General features: G+C 42.4%; 1 protein-coding gene across 1 annotated transcript; it reads left to right on the top strand.

The window, feature by feature from the left end:
• Positions 1-105: 105 nt before the first annotated feature.
• On the top strand, positions 106-15,106 carry LOC117458146 (5-hydroxytryptamine receptor 3A-like). Its single transcript, XM_034098421.1, has 9 exons — positions 106-175; positions 909-1,072; positions 2,561-2,605; positions 2,937-3,046; positions 3,140-3,309; positions 11,430-11,590; positions 13,415-13,625; positions 14,217-14,453; positions 14,778-15,106. The coding sequence occupies exons 1-9, from the start codon at positions 106-108 to the stop codon at positions 15,104-15,106; spliced, it is 1,497 nt and encodes a 498-aa protein (XP_033954312.1).
• Positions 15,107-16,610: the final 1,504 nt, after the last annotated feature.

Below are 16,610 nucleotides of genomic sequence, written 5' to 3'. Positions count from 1 at the left end.
GGATTTGGTGGAGGGATACGGAGGATATGTGAGTGAGGCGTCCCGAGGCCTTTCATCAGAGCGGCAGGAAGACTTCCACAGAAGGAAAACAGGTGAAGCGGCACCATGAGAGCCTCATCAGCGTGGACCGCACTCATTTTACTCTTTATTCAAGGAGCGACCAGAGCCTGCACAGGTACAGCAGATTCTCATTAAACTACATTTAGTGGCTTTAAATATTTAACTGTAGTATATTGGTTATTAGCAGGAATATATAGACAATGGCGGTACCACGGAAGTACCAAAATAAAATGTGCTCTAAATATGCTTAAGTGCAATATATAGTTTTAACTATTTATTATCATTATTTTTAGGTAAAGCGAGCTTGGGTCCCCTGAAAGGCGCTATATAAATCTAAGTTATTATTATTATTATTATTATGATTTGGCAGCTAGTTTGTTTGTTTTATAATGCTGCTACTTATTTAATTGTTTTGTTTACCATACTTGGGTACATATTTGATTTTATTAACCCAAAATGCTTGCCTATTTATTATTATTGCACTAAATAAATACCATTTACCATATCTTAATACATTATTTATAAGTCATATTGCTTATAATAGCCGGAATCTGCTACTAAATATATTTAATTTTAAACTGTATTTGGTTTGAATTTGTATCTGAATTATTCAATATATTCTACAGATTTCTAATTTCAAACAAAATGGTTTATTTGCAATTTATCTAAACACTATTTACATTGAAATCAGGCAGATCTTATTCTAAAAAAAGTAGATTAGCGTTTAGAAACAATGTCATTCTATAACTTTTAAATTAACTTCAGATTTTTTGTTGTCTGCAGAAAAATGTAATATTAACAGTCGCGGCGTCAGCTCATATAAAAGATGAAAACTTGATACATTTCAGTGAAGAAGTCGGGCAGCAGCACGGGGAGGTTTGCTAACGCCACCTTGGTGCGTCTCTCGGAGTTTCTGAGTGCCGGCTATAAGAAGGGAGTGAGACCGGTGAAGGACTGGAGGACGTCCACCATCGTGGCCATCGACCTCATGGTGTACTCCATCCTCAATGTGGTGAGTCATAGTCAACAAATAAACTATTACACATAGGGTGCTCAATTCATCGTATTTTAATCACAATTACGAGTTTGGCTTGCAACGATTATGAAAACAACGTAATCGAAATAAAACGATTATTTATTTATTTTATTATTTTTTTTTATTTATTGGTTTTTCAGTTGAATTATACTTAAAGTTCAGGGTAATCAACTGTTAAAAACATACTGTTCAAATAAATTGATGTTTTCAAAGTAAATGGATAATCGTTTTTAATAATCGTGATATCAATTATTGACCCAAATAATCGAGATTATGATGTTTCCCATAATCGAGCAGCCCTAATTACACACATCCAGAACGTTACATTATTATACTTATTAGGGATGCACGGTATTGGTTTTTTGAAACCGATACCGATAACTTCCTGCTTCTAAAGACCGATACCGATAACCGATAATAATATAATATATATACATATATATTAAATGTACCTGTAGTTTTTGCACACCTGGTGGTAAAAGAAGACTAGTAGTGAGCAAAGGACATGAGCATTACTACTATGAACAAAACAAAGCCAAGAACAGTTTTGACTCTTCAAAGTGACCAGATTTATTTCCCGAAATAAAGTTCTTGCCTTTTTCAAAAGCCTCGTGGATAGGTGAAAGCCCCGGTGCCTTTGCAGCTGGCTTTGGATTCGCCGCTAGTTTAGCAGCGCAGGCGTCTTCGTACGCTTTTAACACACCATCGTAGCCATGGCGATGTTTCAGGCGACTGATCAGGTTGGAAGTATTATAGCTCGTTGCCTTCTTCCCTCTTCGGCATTGCATTCGTTAATACAAATAGCAAGCGAACTATCTAACTCTGAAACTTTGAAATAGTCCCATACTACCGACGACATGTTTGTTTGCTGTCCTGGCTTCACGGCCGCACACCATTTACGTCACAGCCAGGCACGAGTTAGGGAGCGCTGGATTTGTGAAGAACTCCCCTTTTCCTAAACCACTAACACCACAGTGCTGGCAAAACGGGAGGAGCCAAGTGAAAAACAAGCGCCCCTCATCCCAATCCACCCACACCGCAGGATTTCTTTCTTTTTTTTTACCCAAAAGATATATTGTATATTATCGGGGCTATTAATACTTTTATCGGGTTTATCGGGATGACGTCATAATTCCTAATATCGGGCAGATAATTATCGTGCACCATTACTACTTATGTATTTTTCATGAACGATGCACGCAAGAGGGGGTCGGACCACAAACGATTTCAAGCTTCTTCTTGCCACTTTTGAACATGACGGAAACTATTTGAGAGTTTATTTGCTTATACCTTGAACGTTTGTTTTATTTTGCGTCTCTTTGTTATAATTATTATTATTTGTTTCTAACATGTTAATAAATGTACTAATACAACAATAAATAGAGTAGAGTATATAGAGTATACATAAGAATAAAATAAATATTACAAATGTGTCTCTAACTGAAGATTTCGATTCAATTACAGGACGAGAAGAACCAGGTTTTGACAACGTATGTGTGGTACAGGCAGGTAAGACGACATCTAGTTTCTAAAAAGGACAAATCACAACATGAACTGTGATTTGTCCTAAAGATCTGGGGCGAAGCTACTGCAACTTTTCACTATCAAATACTGGAAACCAATTTGTTATGATTACTGTTATTAGTACTGACAACCTGTTTGAGTTATATTATACCTCATCAATACCAATGTTCCCCTACTCCTTATGTCTTTACAGTATACGTATAACATGTATCTTCTGTTACTTTAACATGTATAGTATATTTAAACCCTGTGCAAAAAGCCCTAATCTATATTTAATATATAGTCATTTAGCCTCTTTATGTCTTCCATGTCTTAGTCATGGACGGATGAATTCCTGGTGTGGAACCCGGAGGATTTTGATGAAGTGAAACAGGTTTCTTTACCTACGGCTAACGTGTGGGTGCCGGACATCCTCATCAATGAGTTGTAAGAGAAACAGCCTATTTCCTGTCGCTTGAATAATTAGTCTGTCTTTGGTGCTACATCAAATAATGTCAATATGTTGCCTCTAACCGACAGTGTGGATGTGGGGAAGTCTCCGGACATACCGTACGTCTATGTGACCCACGATGGACTGGTGCGAAACTACAAGCCCATCCAGGTGGTGACGGCCTGCACGCTCAACATCTACAACTTCCCGTTCGATGTGCAGAAATGCAGCCTCACCTTCCAGAGCTGGCTGCACACCAGTACGGATTTATTCACTCAACTAACACATATGTTGTTTGGTTTAAAAACATCACTAGTACAAGCTTGTAGGAAATGTCCAGCATTAGTCATTTGTTATAAAGGGTTTGGATGTGTGTTGTTTCCTAACAGGCTCGAGTGTGGGAGAATAACATCTCTAAATGAAGAGAAACGCACATTAATATTGTCGCAGTACAGTGCAAAATATGGAGTTAACTCAAAAATGAACACAGCTCATTTAGGCAGATTAGGTGGCAATAAAATAAATACAGATTAAATCCGTGTGTGACTCCAAAACATCCATAGTATATTTCAGATTCAGAATTAATGCTCCTCAATACGGTCAACTGAACCATTAGTCAACTATCTGTTGCACAGATTTCGATTTGATGGCAGCACCAGACTCAGGTAGACAGCAGGAAAGTAGACCATATTACCTTGTGTTGAAAGGTGCTATATAAATAAACTTGCCTTGCCTTGCCATTAGCGGTGAAACATATGAACCTAAAATCAGAAAAACAACATCAAACTCTCTCTTCAAATGTTCTCATTAAGCCTTGAGTGAGACAACTGCTCTGTTGTGATACCCTGCTGTGATACCACTCTCATATCAGAGTGGAGGGTGAAGGGGAACTTGTTGACGGCCGCTTCACGCTGCTCACCATATTATTTTTCGAGACACTTTTTTGCCTTGTTTACACTGCTATGGACAGTCTTGCACTAATGTACATTCTCAAAGATATTGAAGTGACTGTTATTTTATTTTTGTGCTTTTATTTAGCTCTTAATGTGAGCATATCTATAAATGTGTCTTTTGATTGTGTATATATATATATATATACTAGAGCTGCACGATATATTTTTTCCCCCTGCGATATATAATAGCCGCATTCACAGTTCACACCAAGTACTTTGCCGTACTTAGTTCCCAGCACTTAGTTCCCCCATCGAACTAAGAGCCAATCGTGGTCAAACCGGAATAAGTCCCCGAGGGAAGATTACGCAAATGATGATGATGATGAAGCTTCTTCTTCTTCTTCTTCTTCTTCTTCTTCTTCTTCTTCTTCTTCTGTGGTGGAGGTGTGTTTTTGAAGAGGGAAGAGGGATTTTCACTTTTAGTTCGTTTGTTTCCGTTTCAATCGTTTTCTTTCACTGTATGATCTTACGTGGGGATATTTGTACTCTTTCCAAGTACGGTTAATTTGTTTTTCCGTGCCTCGTGGCTGGGATGGCGTCCTTCGGGGCGCCGCCGGTGTCTCTGAGACACGGAGTGCGTTTGGTGGCTCAGGCCGCAAGCACAGTGGAGCAGGTGCTGCTGGCTGTGGGGGAGCAGGTAGGCCATGTAAACATCTCCTATGCTTCCCGCATGAACAAAGCGGTCGTGGTCTTTTTGAAAGACCAGAAATATGTAACCGAACTTATTGAGAGCGGATTAATGGTAAACGAGGAATATATCCAAGTTTCGCCGTTGGCGACACCGTCCACGCGGATCACTGTGTCTGGCGTTCCTCCATTCATCCCGAATGAGGCGCTGGAACGGGAGCTGAAGCGGTTCGGTAAGTTTGCCAGTAATCTCCGCACTGTTGCTCTGGGGTGTAAAGATGAAAAGTTAAAACATGTCCAATCTCTACGGAGACAGGTGTTCATGTTTCTGACTTGTCCCACTCAGACACTGGATGTGTCTTTCCGGGTGAGGCATGAAGAGGGGTTTTATATGGTTTATGCGAGCTCAGGGAACGTAAAGTGTTTTGAGTGCGGGGAGTCGGGTCACAAACGTGTTGCATGTCCACAGAGACGGCACGCCGCTCCGCCGGGTGCGGCCGAGCCCGGGGCCGCCGAGCCCGTGGCGGCGGAGCCCGTGGCCGCCGAGCCCGTGGCCGCCGAGCCCGGGGCCACCGAGCCAGTCGCGGGGGCGGCCGGGGCCGTTGGGTCGGCGGCCGCGGAGCCCGGTGTCGCGGGGGCTGCTGTTGCACCCGCCGGGGCCCCAGGGGCTGCGGATGAAGTAGAGATGAATATCGGGAGAGATGAAACGGGGATTGTAGAGAAGGTGGTGAGTGTGAGAGGAGAACATGTGGAAACAGGTAAACGGGTGGGAGATGATGTAGCGGGACAGGTGAGGACCGGGGCTGTGGGACAGGTGGAGGCTGTTGGCACGCAGCAGGAGCTGCCGTCTGGTTCTGGGAGGCAAACAGAGCTTCAACAGGCTGCAGACATTAATGAGGTGACAGAGATGGACACAGACGGTGAGGGGGATTCTGACTGTGTTTCAATTGCAGATAGTCTCTCTCATAACGCAGAGATATATTCTTTGGAAGAAATTAATGTCTTTTTAGATGAGTCCTTTGGCAAGGCAGTGGAAGTGAGAGAGTTTTTCCCTGACACTAACAAGTTTCTTCACACGGTGAGCACTCTTCAGAAAGTTGTAGGGTTAGACCTGCTGGATGAAAAGAAACGCTATCGTCTCAGGAAGCATGTCACTAATATGAGAAAAGTTCCGAAAGGAAGCAAAAAAGGGGGGAAACTGAAAAGGTCTAAATGATGTCAACATGATCATGCAACACTGGGTGTCTCCTCTCTGCTGTGTGTACCTGTCTGTTATCTTTCTCTATCTCCTTCCTCTGATGCAGGCTTTAAGGGTTGCTTCTTTAAACATTAACGGGGGTAGAAGTGCACAGAAAAGAGCTTTAGTGCTGGAGGTCTTTAATCAGAAAAAATTAGATGTGATATTTCTGCAGGAAACGCACAGTGATAGCCTGGATGAGACGGACTGGGGGATGTGGTGGGGGGGTCAGTATGTACTCAGTCATGGCTCAAACCTCAGTGCTGGAGTAGCTGTTTTTTTCTCCCCCTCTCTAAATGTTAAGATCGTATCCAGCACAGAGATAGTGGCAGGTCGAGCCTTGATGGTGAAGGTGGAACTGTTAGAGTTTGTTTTCACTTTTATTAATGTTTATGCACCCAATCAGGGCCCTGCACGTGTATCTGTGTTTCAGTTATTAAAAGATGAGTTGGACACTAGTGTACAGGGGGAGTGTGTGATACTGGGGGGGGACTGGAACGCTTGCACTAATGTCACTTTAGACAGAATAGGACGGGAGCCGCATCCTCAGTCGTCCCTTTTACTGTCACAGGTGATGAGAGAGGCTGACTTAGTGGATGTGTGGAGGACGAAACACCCCTCTGTCAAACAATACACCTGGATGAGAATGCTAGATGGGGGCGTCAGTGCAGCCAGGCTAGACAGATTTTACATGTCTGCTTCTTGTATTACTCGTGCAGTGAACTGTCACATCCAACCGGTTGGTTTCACAGACCATCAGCTAGTTTCTTTAGATTTAGTTTTATCCAACACAGAGAAGCCGAGATCGTTCTGGCAGTTTAATGTTAAAATTTTACAAGATTTGACTTTTTGTGAGAATTTTAAATTCTTTTGGATCAACTGGAAATCAAAGAAAGAGTCTTTTCCCTCCCTGAGTCAGTGGTGGGAGGTAGGAAAGGCTCAGATTAGAGTGTTCTGCCAACAGTATACAGCCTACTCCACTGCAAACATTAGGAGAGCTATAGAGCAGTTAGAGAGGGAGATCAGAGAGTTAGAGAGTGTGTCTGCTCGAAATATAGAACAGTCCCTCCTAAAACAACAACAGCTTAACTGTTTTCTTCAGGAGAAGGCCAAGGGAGCCCTGATCAGAGCCCGTTTCACTTCCATGAGAGACATTGATGCACCAACCACCTTCTTCTTCAACCTGGAGAGGTCTGTGGGCCAAAGGAAGCAGATGGTATGTCTGCGTCTCCCTGATGGACAGGTAACCTCTGAGCCTGCTGAGATGAGGAGGCATGCAGTGTCCTTCTACACGGACCTGTTCAAAGCTGAAGGTTGTGACGTGGAAGCTGCTGATGAACTTCTTCAGGGTCTTCCACAGCTGAGTCCAGACGAAAGTGACACCCTGGGCTCTGACATTACGCTGGAGGAACTGACCTCTGCGGTGACACAGATGGCCTCCGGCAAGGCTCCCGGCATAGACGGTTTACCTGCAGACTTTTTTAAACATTTCTGGAGTATTCTGGGACATGACTTGCTAGAAGTGTTGATGGAGTCCTTTGGGAAAGGGACTCTTCCAGCTTCCTGTAGGCGTGCAGTGATTTCACTGTTGCCTAAGAAAGGAGACCTAACCCTGCTGAGGAACTGGAGACCTGTGGCTCTCCTGTGTACGGACTATAAGATACTGTCAAAGGTCTTAGCTAACAGACTGAAGGTTTTTATCGAACTTCTTATCGGTACTGATCAGACATATTGCATCCCTGGCAGATCAATTGTGGACAATTTGTTTTTGATGAGAGACACTTTTGATGTTTGTAAACTGTATAATATAAATGTTGGTATTATTTCTATTGACCAGGAGAAGGCGTTTGATCGTGTGGATCACACGTTTCTGGCGGCCACATTGCAGGCTTTTGGTGTGGGGAGCATTTTGTGTCCTGGGTGAAGTGTTTGTACAGTGATGCATGTTGTGTTGTGAAGGTGGGGAGGGCTGAGCAGACCTGTACCAGTTAAAAGGGGGATCAGGCAGGGCTGCCCTATCTCAGGCCTATTGTATAGTATTGCCATCGAGCCGCTTTTGTGCAGACTTAGAAACCGGCTGAGGGGCCTGTGTCTGCCAGAGTCAGCTCAGGCCCCCCCGGTGGTTGTATCAGCTTATGCTGATGATGTCAGTGTTTTTGTCCAGGGTCAGCGAGATATCCAGGAGCTACAGGACAGTCTAGCTTTGTACAGGAAGGCTGCTTCAGCCAAAGTTAATTGGGAGAAGAGTGAGGCAGTTTTGGTAGGTGAGTGGAGTCTTGAAAATAGGCCCAGTCTTCCTGGTAACCTTAGCTGGGGAAACAAGGGTTTAAAGGTCCTGGGAGTTTGGTTGGGGTCCGAGGACATGGTGGCACAGAACTGGGAGGGATTGCTGGAAAAGGTGCAAGCAAAATTAGCCAAATGGAAATGGCTGCTCCCCCAGCTGTCCTACAGGGGAAGAGTTCTTGTCGCCAACAATCTGGTTGCCTCGTCTCTGTGGCACAGACTGCAGGTGTTAACCCCACCGCCGGGCCTCATGAAACAACTGCAGCGGCTCCTCGTGGATTTCTTCTGGTCGGGTCATCACTGGGTGCCAGCATCGGTCCTGTACCTGCCTGTGGCGGAGGGGGGGCAGAGCCTCGTGGACATTACTGCAAGGACTGCTGCTTTTAGACTGCAGGCGGCTCAGCGGCTGCTGTATGGTGCCTCTCCCTGCTGGCTGGCTATGGCCCGGCTGCTGTGTGGTGCCTCTCCCTGCTGGCTGGCTATGGCCCGGCTGCTGTATGGTGCCTCTCCCTGCTGGCTGGCTATGGCCCGGCTGCTGTATGGTGCCTCTCCCTGCTGGCTGGCTATGGCCCGGCTGCTGTGTGGTGCCTCTCCCTGCTGGCTGGCTATGGCCCGGCTGCTGTATGGTGCCTCTCCCTGCTGGCTGGCTATGGCCCGGCTGCTGTGTGGTGCCTCTCCCTGCTGGCTGGCTATGGCCCGGCTGCTGTGTGGTGCCTCTCCCTGCTGGCTGGCTATGGCCCGGCTGCTGTGTGGTGCCTCTCCCTGCCTGCTGGCTATGGCCCGGCTGTTGCTCTGGAGGGCGGGGGGCTTTGGTTTTGATAAACACCTGTTTCTGCTGAAGGCCCCTTCGTACAAGATAACTGGACTTACACCTTTTTACTGCTCAGTCATCAATGCCTGGAAGATTCTGAGTTTTACCAGACCACCCGACCCCCGGCCTGGGATGTGGCTGTTTGAGGAGCCACTGTTTGACACTGGTTTTCTTTCTGGAACCCTTTTCTCTTCAGCCACCCTAAAGAACGCGTTCATTGAAGCGGGAGTGGTAAAACTTGGCCATTTGACGGGGGTCTCCATGGAAACACTGGCTGAGGTGACGGGCATTCGATCAACCCGAGTTCTGGAGAACCTGGTAGATGAGGTGTGGCAGTCGCTGTCGCCATCCCACCTGACTTTTGCTCTGGATGCAGATCTGGCTGACCAGTGGAGAAAGGGACATGAGTATGTTTTTCCTGCCTTGAGTGTGGGTCCTGCGGTGGGGGAATGGAGAGAGGAGGAGGGTCTCCTGCTATCACTGGGGACTCTAACACCTGGCAAAGTTCAGCGCCTGCAATGGGAAGAAGCTATACCTTAGCTGCGTAAAGGTGTTAAACCTCAGCTCGCTTGCAGGCGTCAGAGAGTCGAGGTGGACGGATGTGTTTGGCTTGGGCTCTTCCCCTCAGGGCAGCTGGCGGATCCTGTATAAATCTCCGGTTGAAAAACGGATGGCTGACATCCAATGGAGAATTATACACGGTGCAATAGCCACTAACAAATACAGAGCTCATTTTGACCCAGGCACAAGGGGAGGCTGTCCGTTCTGTTTTATGGCGGAAACATTGGAGCATTTAGTCGTGTCCTGTCCCAGATTGGCTGGTCTTAAAAAAATGTTACAGGGGTGGGTGGAAGGGTTCGGGGAGGTTTTCTCCATACCACTTTTTGTCCATGGCCCCAAATACATCCTGAAAAAGAAGGAAACCCTACTGTTGATGAATTTCTTGTTTGCTAATGCAAAATTAGCAATCTGGAAAAGTAGGAAGAACCAACTTGCTGGAGTGGGATGGACGGATGCAGTGCTCCGTCTGAGGGGGCTGGTGGCAGCGCGTCTGAGGGTGGAGCATGCGTACTATACGCTGATCAATCACCTGCAGGGGGTTCTGGATGTGTGGGCTGTGGGGCGGGTTCTGTGCTCGCTGGGGAGAAGGACTCTCATATTGAAGTTTTAAAGGATAGGTGTAGTTTTTGTTTTTAAAGTGTGTAAAAGAGGATGTTTTTAAATGGGTAAAACGCTTTTCAAATGATATTTATTTGGTAGTCATGAAAATCTGTTTATTTATTTGATTGTGTAATGTTTTAGTTTTGTTCCGACTCTGTTGCAGGGTGGGTGTATGTTTAAAACAAATGCAAATAAAATTTGTTTTAAAAATCTTCTTCTTCTTCTTCTTCTTCTTCTTCTTCTTCTTCTCTTCTTCTTCTTCTTCTTCTTCTTCTTCTTCTTCGGGTTTACTGGCAGGCCGCAAACAACTTCACGGCGTCTACTGAAGCCTTCCGACACCTCCTCATCACTCTACCGCTCCCATAAGTTATTCTCTCTCCGTTGGTGCGCGGGGCTACTGCTAATGCTAATAATGCTAATGCCACCAAATACAATGGCGGCTTAAAAAAACTTTTCAGAGTTTTACGGGGCGTGGTTTGCAATTCACCCAGCCAATTTTTTCTCCCCAGGAAAGTACCACCTCTCTAGCAGGCACTAAAAATGGGGGTAAAAGTTCTCTGAAGTAAGTTCTATTTTTGATGTGCAGGTCACCCTTGAAAAAGAGATCTTTTGATCTCAAGGGGCTTTCACCTGGTTAAATAAAGGCTACAAACAAACAATGTGAACGCAAAATTCCAGGCACTAACGGAACTCAACGGGAAAAGTACGGGTAAAAGTACTCCGGTGTGAAAGCGCCTATTGTGATATGAAAAGAATACAGGAATTGGAGAGAAGACAGTTTTTTTTGTCTGTAAGCCATCCTTTGTTGAACTTTAATGCTAGACAATTGGTATTTTTTTAACAATATTTAACCGGATGAAGGATTTTAGTTACAGACTTCTGGATCTTAAGTTATCAGAGCAACAAGCTGAGCTAGCTCGGTTATCCTGCTGTGATCTGATCAAGAATGATTGTGATTGGTGGTTTGCTGTGCATGCAGAGCCAGCATGTCACTCACTCATGAGAGCCGCGCAAGTTTTCATTTTGTAGCAAGCAGCAAAATAATTGTAACATGACGTGTTTGAGTTCATTTGCCTACTTAATATCGCACGTCCTAAAACATTTTTTTATCGTCCTGCAATGTCAATGTTATGCATACGCATAACGTGATTATCGTCACGACACGATATATCGTGCAGCCCTAGTATACATACATCTTTTTTATATATATTTGTTTTTGTATTGTGGGAAACGGTATTTCGATCTCTCTGTCTGTACACACAAAATGAAAGATTGACAATAAAGTTGATTTTGACTTTGATCTGCAGTCGACGACATCAACATCACGCTGATGCGAAGCCCCGAGGAGCTCAGGGAGGACAAGAGTGTGTTCATGAACCAGGGAGAGTGGGAGCTGCTGCACATTCTGTCCAACTACAAGATCTTCAGTGTGGACAACGACGACTACTACGCTGAGATGAAGTTCCACGTGAGTATTCAAAAGATTTATAAATGTGTAAGGAAATACTTGTCATCTTTACTGCAATCGATCAAACGAAAGGCATGAATGAACTACTCAGATATTTTACTTAGGTACACGTAACAAGTAAAAGTCCTCCACAAAAAATATAAAAGTATTAAAATAAAAATCTACTCATTATGCATAACCAATTTCATAATAATATTGGAAGGTCACCAAGGCATCAATAAAGTGTTATCATAACCTATATGATCAGGCCTATGTAGTCATTTATTTTTTTATTGAATAATGTAGAATTTATATGAATCTGAGTCTTTGCAGAATCTTAAAATTATCAAATACATTTAATTGAGTATAACATTGGCAATACTAAATCGTAAAAGTACTGTTTTAGGTAAAAGTCTTTCATACTCACTAAAGGAAAACTCAAGAAGTGTTGACATTTAAATACTAAAAGTACTCATTGTCCATAATAGCCCATTTCAGGTCATATACAGTGAAATTACTGGATTATGATAATTAATGAATGTTCAACACATCTGGAAAACGTTATACTGATATGCTGATGTATGTACATCTTAAGCTATCACTATCTATTTATTTATTTGTTATTAATATTCAGTATAAGCCAAAAAGATCAGTTTTTAAAGTAACTAAAGCTGTCCAGTTTAATGTAGTTGAATAACAAAAAAGTACAATATTGGCTACTGAATTTAAGAAGATTAGAAGTATGAAATAGCATTAAATGGAAATACACAAGTAACATACAAGTAACCTAGGCTACTACTAAAGGTAAATACAGTTAAAGATTTACAGTCGTGTGTTAAAGGTAGCGGGAAGTAGAAATCTTTCGGGTCACCAACGGCTCCATCCAACAGGAATCTTTATGCTAATAGATGCTAAAAACAGCTAACCGTTAGCATCGTTGCTCTAACTAGCTTAGCCGTTAACTGCTACGCGATTTCAGTTGGTCACATAATTCAAATATTCGGAAACACACAAACACTAATGTTCAGGCTAGTTGAAAGAGATTATGTGGATTAAAGTGCGTGTTGGTTTATTATTCTACTGCCCCTATTTTTCCTCTATTTACTCCATTATCAATTTGTTTACCTTCGCCAGTTTACACTATACTCGCCCTACATGTTTTACTTCCTCACCTTCAGCCAACCACAACAGGTGTCTCTAACCCCTATTTATTTTTGACCAATAAAAAACGAGATTGTAACTAAAGGTGTATTCCGTGTTTTTTAACCTCAAATATTCTCCTATGAATAATGTTTACTTGTCTTTGTTGAACTATTTACATCTAACTATATTTAAAAAAAATACATATATATTTCAAATAAATTACTTATTACTTACTTCAAAATGTAACTACTTGAATCTCCACTTTTGATCCAGGGTTACAAATATATTGAGAAAACGTCTTAAATTGAGAATACCTGTTCCCTGAAAGGTGTAAAGCGGTGACCATCAAGTGCAAGATCCCAGTTTTGCATCTGTCACTGCCTCTGTCAAATACATGAAATGCCTGCAAACAATAAAAAAGGAAGTATTGGGAACAAAACAGTTGTATATTTTTGGGGAAACATTACTTTTTTTGTGAGAGGGGGATGAGAATATTGATTGTGTTTAGCATGTAGCAGGAGTACATACATATAGTAGTGTTTTGTGCATTAATTACATCAATCAACACAACATTAAAATGATTTACAGTGTTAAGACATGCTGAGCCATGTTTCCAGTCTTTATGCTAAGCTGAGTTAACCATGTCCGGCCTTTTTTTTCCCCAGCAGACATTTTGAAATAACTGTAACCCTTCTTCCCCAGGTGGTGATCCGCCGGCGGCCATTGTTCTACACGGTGAACCTGCTGCTGCCCAGTATGTTCCTGATGGTCATGGACATCGTGGGTTTCTACCTGCCTCCAGACAGCGGGGAGAGGGTTTCCTTTAAGATCACTCTGCTGCTGGGGTACTCTGTGTTCCTCATCATCGTGTCCGACACCCTACCTGCCACCGCCATAGGAACCCCGCTCATAGGTGATGATGGGATCCATGAACACTATTCAGAACAGGATTTCAGCTTATCAACAGTTATCGTTCATAACAATCATAACTTGTGATTTCAAAAATACTTTGCTTTATTTTACTGCTGGCCACAAATCATGGCCAATCAAAACCAATAGTCCAACTGAAGATGCATTTTGTGATTTAAAATAAATAAATAAGAATGAGTTATATATATATTAAGAGTCTTATACCATTTTCACATATTGCACATTGTTTGCAATACAATGTACACCTTTTATTGTATTTTTGTAAATGTTGTATAATCGTTATACATTTAATTTTAAACTTTTACATTTTGATTTAAAATGTTGATTTTTCATTTGATTTTATATTTAATTAATTTTGTATTTACTTTTTTGTGTTTGTTTATTTATTTGTATTTTATCTTAATGTATTTTTCTTAATAATTGTTTTCCTTCTAATTATTCATATTATTATAATTTATTTTATTCTAAAGAAGCCAAATTAAAGGTATATATTGAGATTTTTTAAATAATATGAAACTACCTGCTTTAATAATAATATCTGTAAGAGCATCCTCCTCCCCTCTCCTCTCCCCAGGTGTGTACTTCGTGGTGTGCATGGCCCTGCTGGTGATCAGCCTGACAGAGACCGTATTGATCGTGCGTCTGGTCCACAAACAGGACCTGCAGCCCCCCGTCCCGCCCTGGCTGAAGTACCTGATCCTGGAGCGGGCCCCCGTGCTGTTCTGCATCCACAGGAAGCCCCGCCTCTGCTCCAATCTGACCTCACAGCCCCCCGACCTGGAGCTCTACAAGGAGAGCAGCTACGGCACCGGTAAGGAAAAGCACTCTCTGAATGTTTATGCAAAAGAAGAATACATTTTAGAAAGAAATTCAAAAATATTCTGACTGTAGATACAAAAATGTATATGTAAATTAAAAACATTTAAAAAGTCAAATTAATAAATCAAAAAGTCAAAAAAAATTAAAATTAAAAAAATGTAAGGAATGCCAAAAATGTAAAAGGTAAACATTATAAAATAAAATAATATATAAAAACAACTTATTCACTCAGTATTCTTAACATATTCAGTTTTAAAGTTGACTTTAATGAATAAGTGAAAGTGAAACACACCCTCTCCCTGCCCCTCTCCTGCAGCTCAGTGCCCTCTGCACCACACCTGTGAGCTGGGCCGCAGACGCAGCCACCTGGACAGAGAGGGGGGGGGGTCTCTGGAGGGGGTGCTGCTGGGCCTCGGCCGCCCCCTCCCCAGAGACCCCACCCCGCCCGTCATGGACAACATCCTACAAGAGGTGACGGCCATACGCCACTTCCTGGAGAAGAGGGACCGGTGCAGGGAGGTGGCCAAAGAGTGGCTGCAGGTGGGCTACGTGCTGGACGTGCTGCTCTTCAGGGTCTACCTGGTGGCCGTGGTGGCCTACAGCATCACTCTGGGAACCCTGTGGTCCGTGTGGCAGGTGGCCTGAGAGTACACACATCCTTTACTCAAGTAGAAGTACAGATACTCGTGTTTAAAAGTACTCTGGTGAAAGTAGAAGTACTGACTAAACTTCTTTACTCAAGTAAAAGTAAAAAGGCTTTGAAATGTACTTCAGTAGAAAGTACCCATAACTAGCAGCTGTTTTAAAGAGTACCTGACCTCCCTTTATATTAATAGAACAATGATGTCATTGTTAGCTAATGAATGTTTCCATGCTGAACAACGGCAACATGACAACGTTTCCATTGGTCCCTCTTCTTTAGAGAAAACCAGGAAATGATGGATACACGGATCGTGTTCCAACCAATAGGCACGCAATGACTCTAAATAATAAGGATCACGCACCAACACACATTCAGACTAAAGGAACCAGCTGTTTGGGAAATGAGAGAAGTAGAAAGTACAGGTATTTGAGTTCAACATGTAAGAAGTAGAAAGTACAGGTATTTGGGTTCAACATGTAAGAAGTAGAAAGTACAGGTATTTGAGTTCAACATGTGAGAAGTAGAAAGTACAGGTATTTGAGTTCAACATGTAAGAAGTAGAAAGTACAGGTATTTGAGTTCAACATGTAAGAAATAGAAAGTACAGGTATTTCAGTTCAACATGTAAGAAATAGAAAGTACAGGTATTTCAGTTCAACATGTAAGAAGTAGAAAGTACAGGTATTTGAGTTCAACCTGTAAGAAGTAGAAAGTACAGGTATTTGAGTTCAACATGTAAGAAGTAGAAAGTACAGGTATTTGTGTTCAACATGTAAGAAGTAGAAAGTACAGGTATTTGTGTTCAACATGTGAGAAGTAGAAAGTACAGGTATTTGTGTTCAACATGTAAGAAGTAGAAAGTACAGGTATTTGGGTTCAAAATGTAAGAAGTAGAAAGTACAGGTATTTGTGTTCAACATGTAAGAAGTAGAAAGTACAGGTATTTGTGTTCAACATGTAAGAAGTAGAAAGTACAGGTATTTGTGTTCAACATGTAAGAAGTAGAAAGTACAGGTATTTGAGTTCAACATGTGAGAAGTAGAAAGTACAGGTATTTGAGTTCAACATGTGAGAAGTAGAAAGTACAGGTATTTGTGTTCAACATGTGAGAAGTAGAAAGTACAGGTATTTGTGTTCAACATGTAAGAAGTAGAAAGTACAGGTATTTGTGTTCAAAATGTAAGAAGTAGAAAGTACAGGTATTTGTGTTCAACATGTAAGAAGTAGAAAGTACAGGTATTTGTGTTCAACATGTAAGAAGTAGAAAGTACAGGTATTTGTGTTCAACATGTAAGAAGTAGAAAGTACAGGTATTTGTGTTCAACATGTAAGAAGTAGAAAGTTCAGGTATTTGTGTTCAACATGTAAGAACTGTAAAAGTAAAAAGTTGTCAGAAAAATAATTAGTGGAGTAAAGTACTGATACCAGAAACATGTACTTAAATACAGTAACAAAGTATTTGTACCTCACTACTTCCCACCTCTGCCTGAGGCACACACACACACT

The sequence above is a fragment of the Pseudochaenichthys georgianus genome, chromosome 14 (assembly GCF_902827115.2).
Source record: "Pseudochaenichthys georgianus chromosome 14, fPseGeo1.2, whole genome shotgun sequence".
Lineage (NCBI taxonomy): Eukaryota > Metazoa > Chordata > Actinopteri > Perciformes > Channichthyidae > Pseudochaenichthys > Pseudochaenichthys georgianus.
The sequence above is the reverse complement of the archived record's forward strand: the minus strand, read 5'-3'. Positions and strand labels throughout refer to the sequence as shown.

Excerpts from the sequence above, each read along its gene's own strand:
- LOC117458146 (XM_034098421.1), top strand. The coding sequence starts at position 106 with ATGAGAGCCTCATCAGCGTGGACCGCACTCATTTTACTCTTTATTCAA. Across the intron at positions 13,626-14,216 it reads CATAGGAACCCCGCTCATAG|GTGTGTACTTCGTGGTGTGC; the intron begins GTGATGATGGGA and ends TCCTCTCCCCAG. Across the intron at positions 14,454-14,777 it reads GGAGAGCAGCTACGGCACCG|CTCAGTGCCCTCTGCACCAC; the intron begins GTAAGGAAAAGC and ends CCTCTCCTGCAG.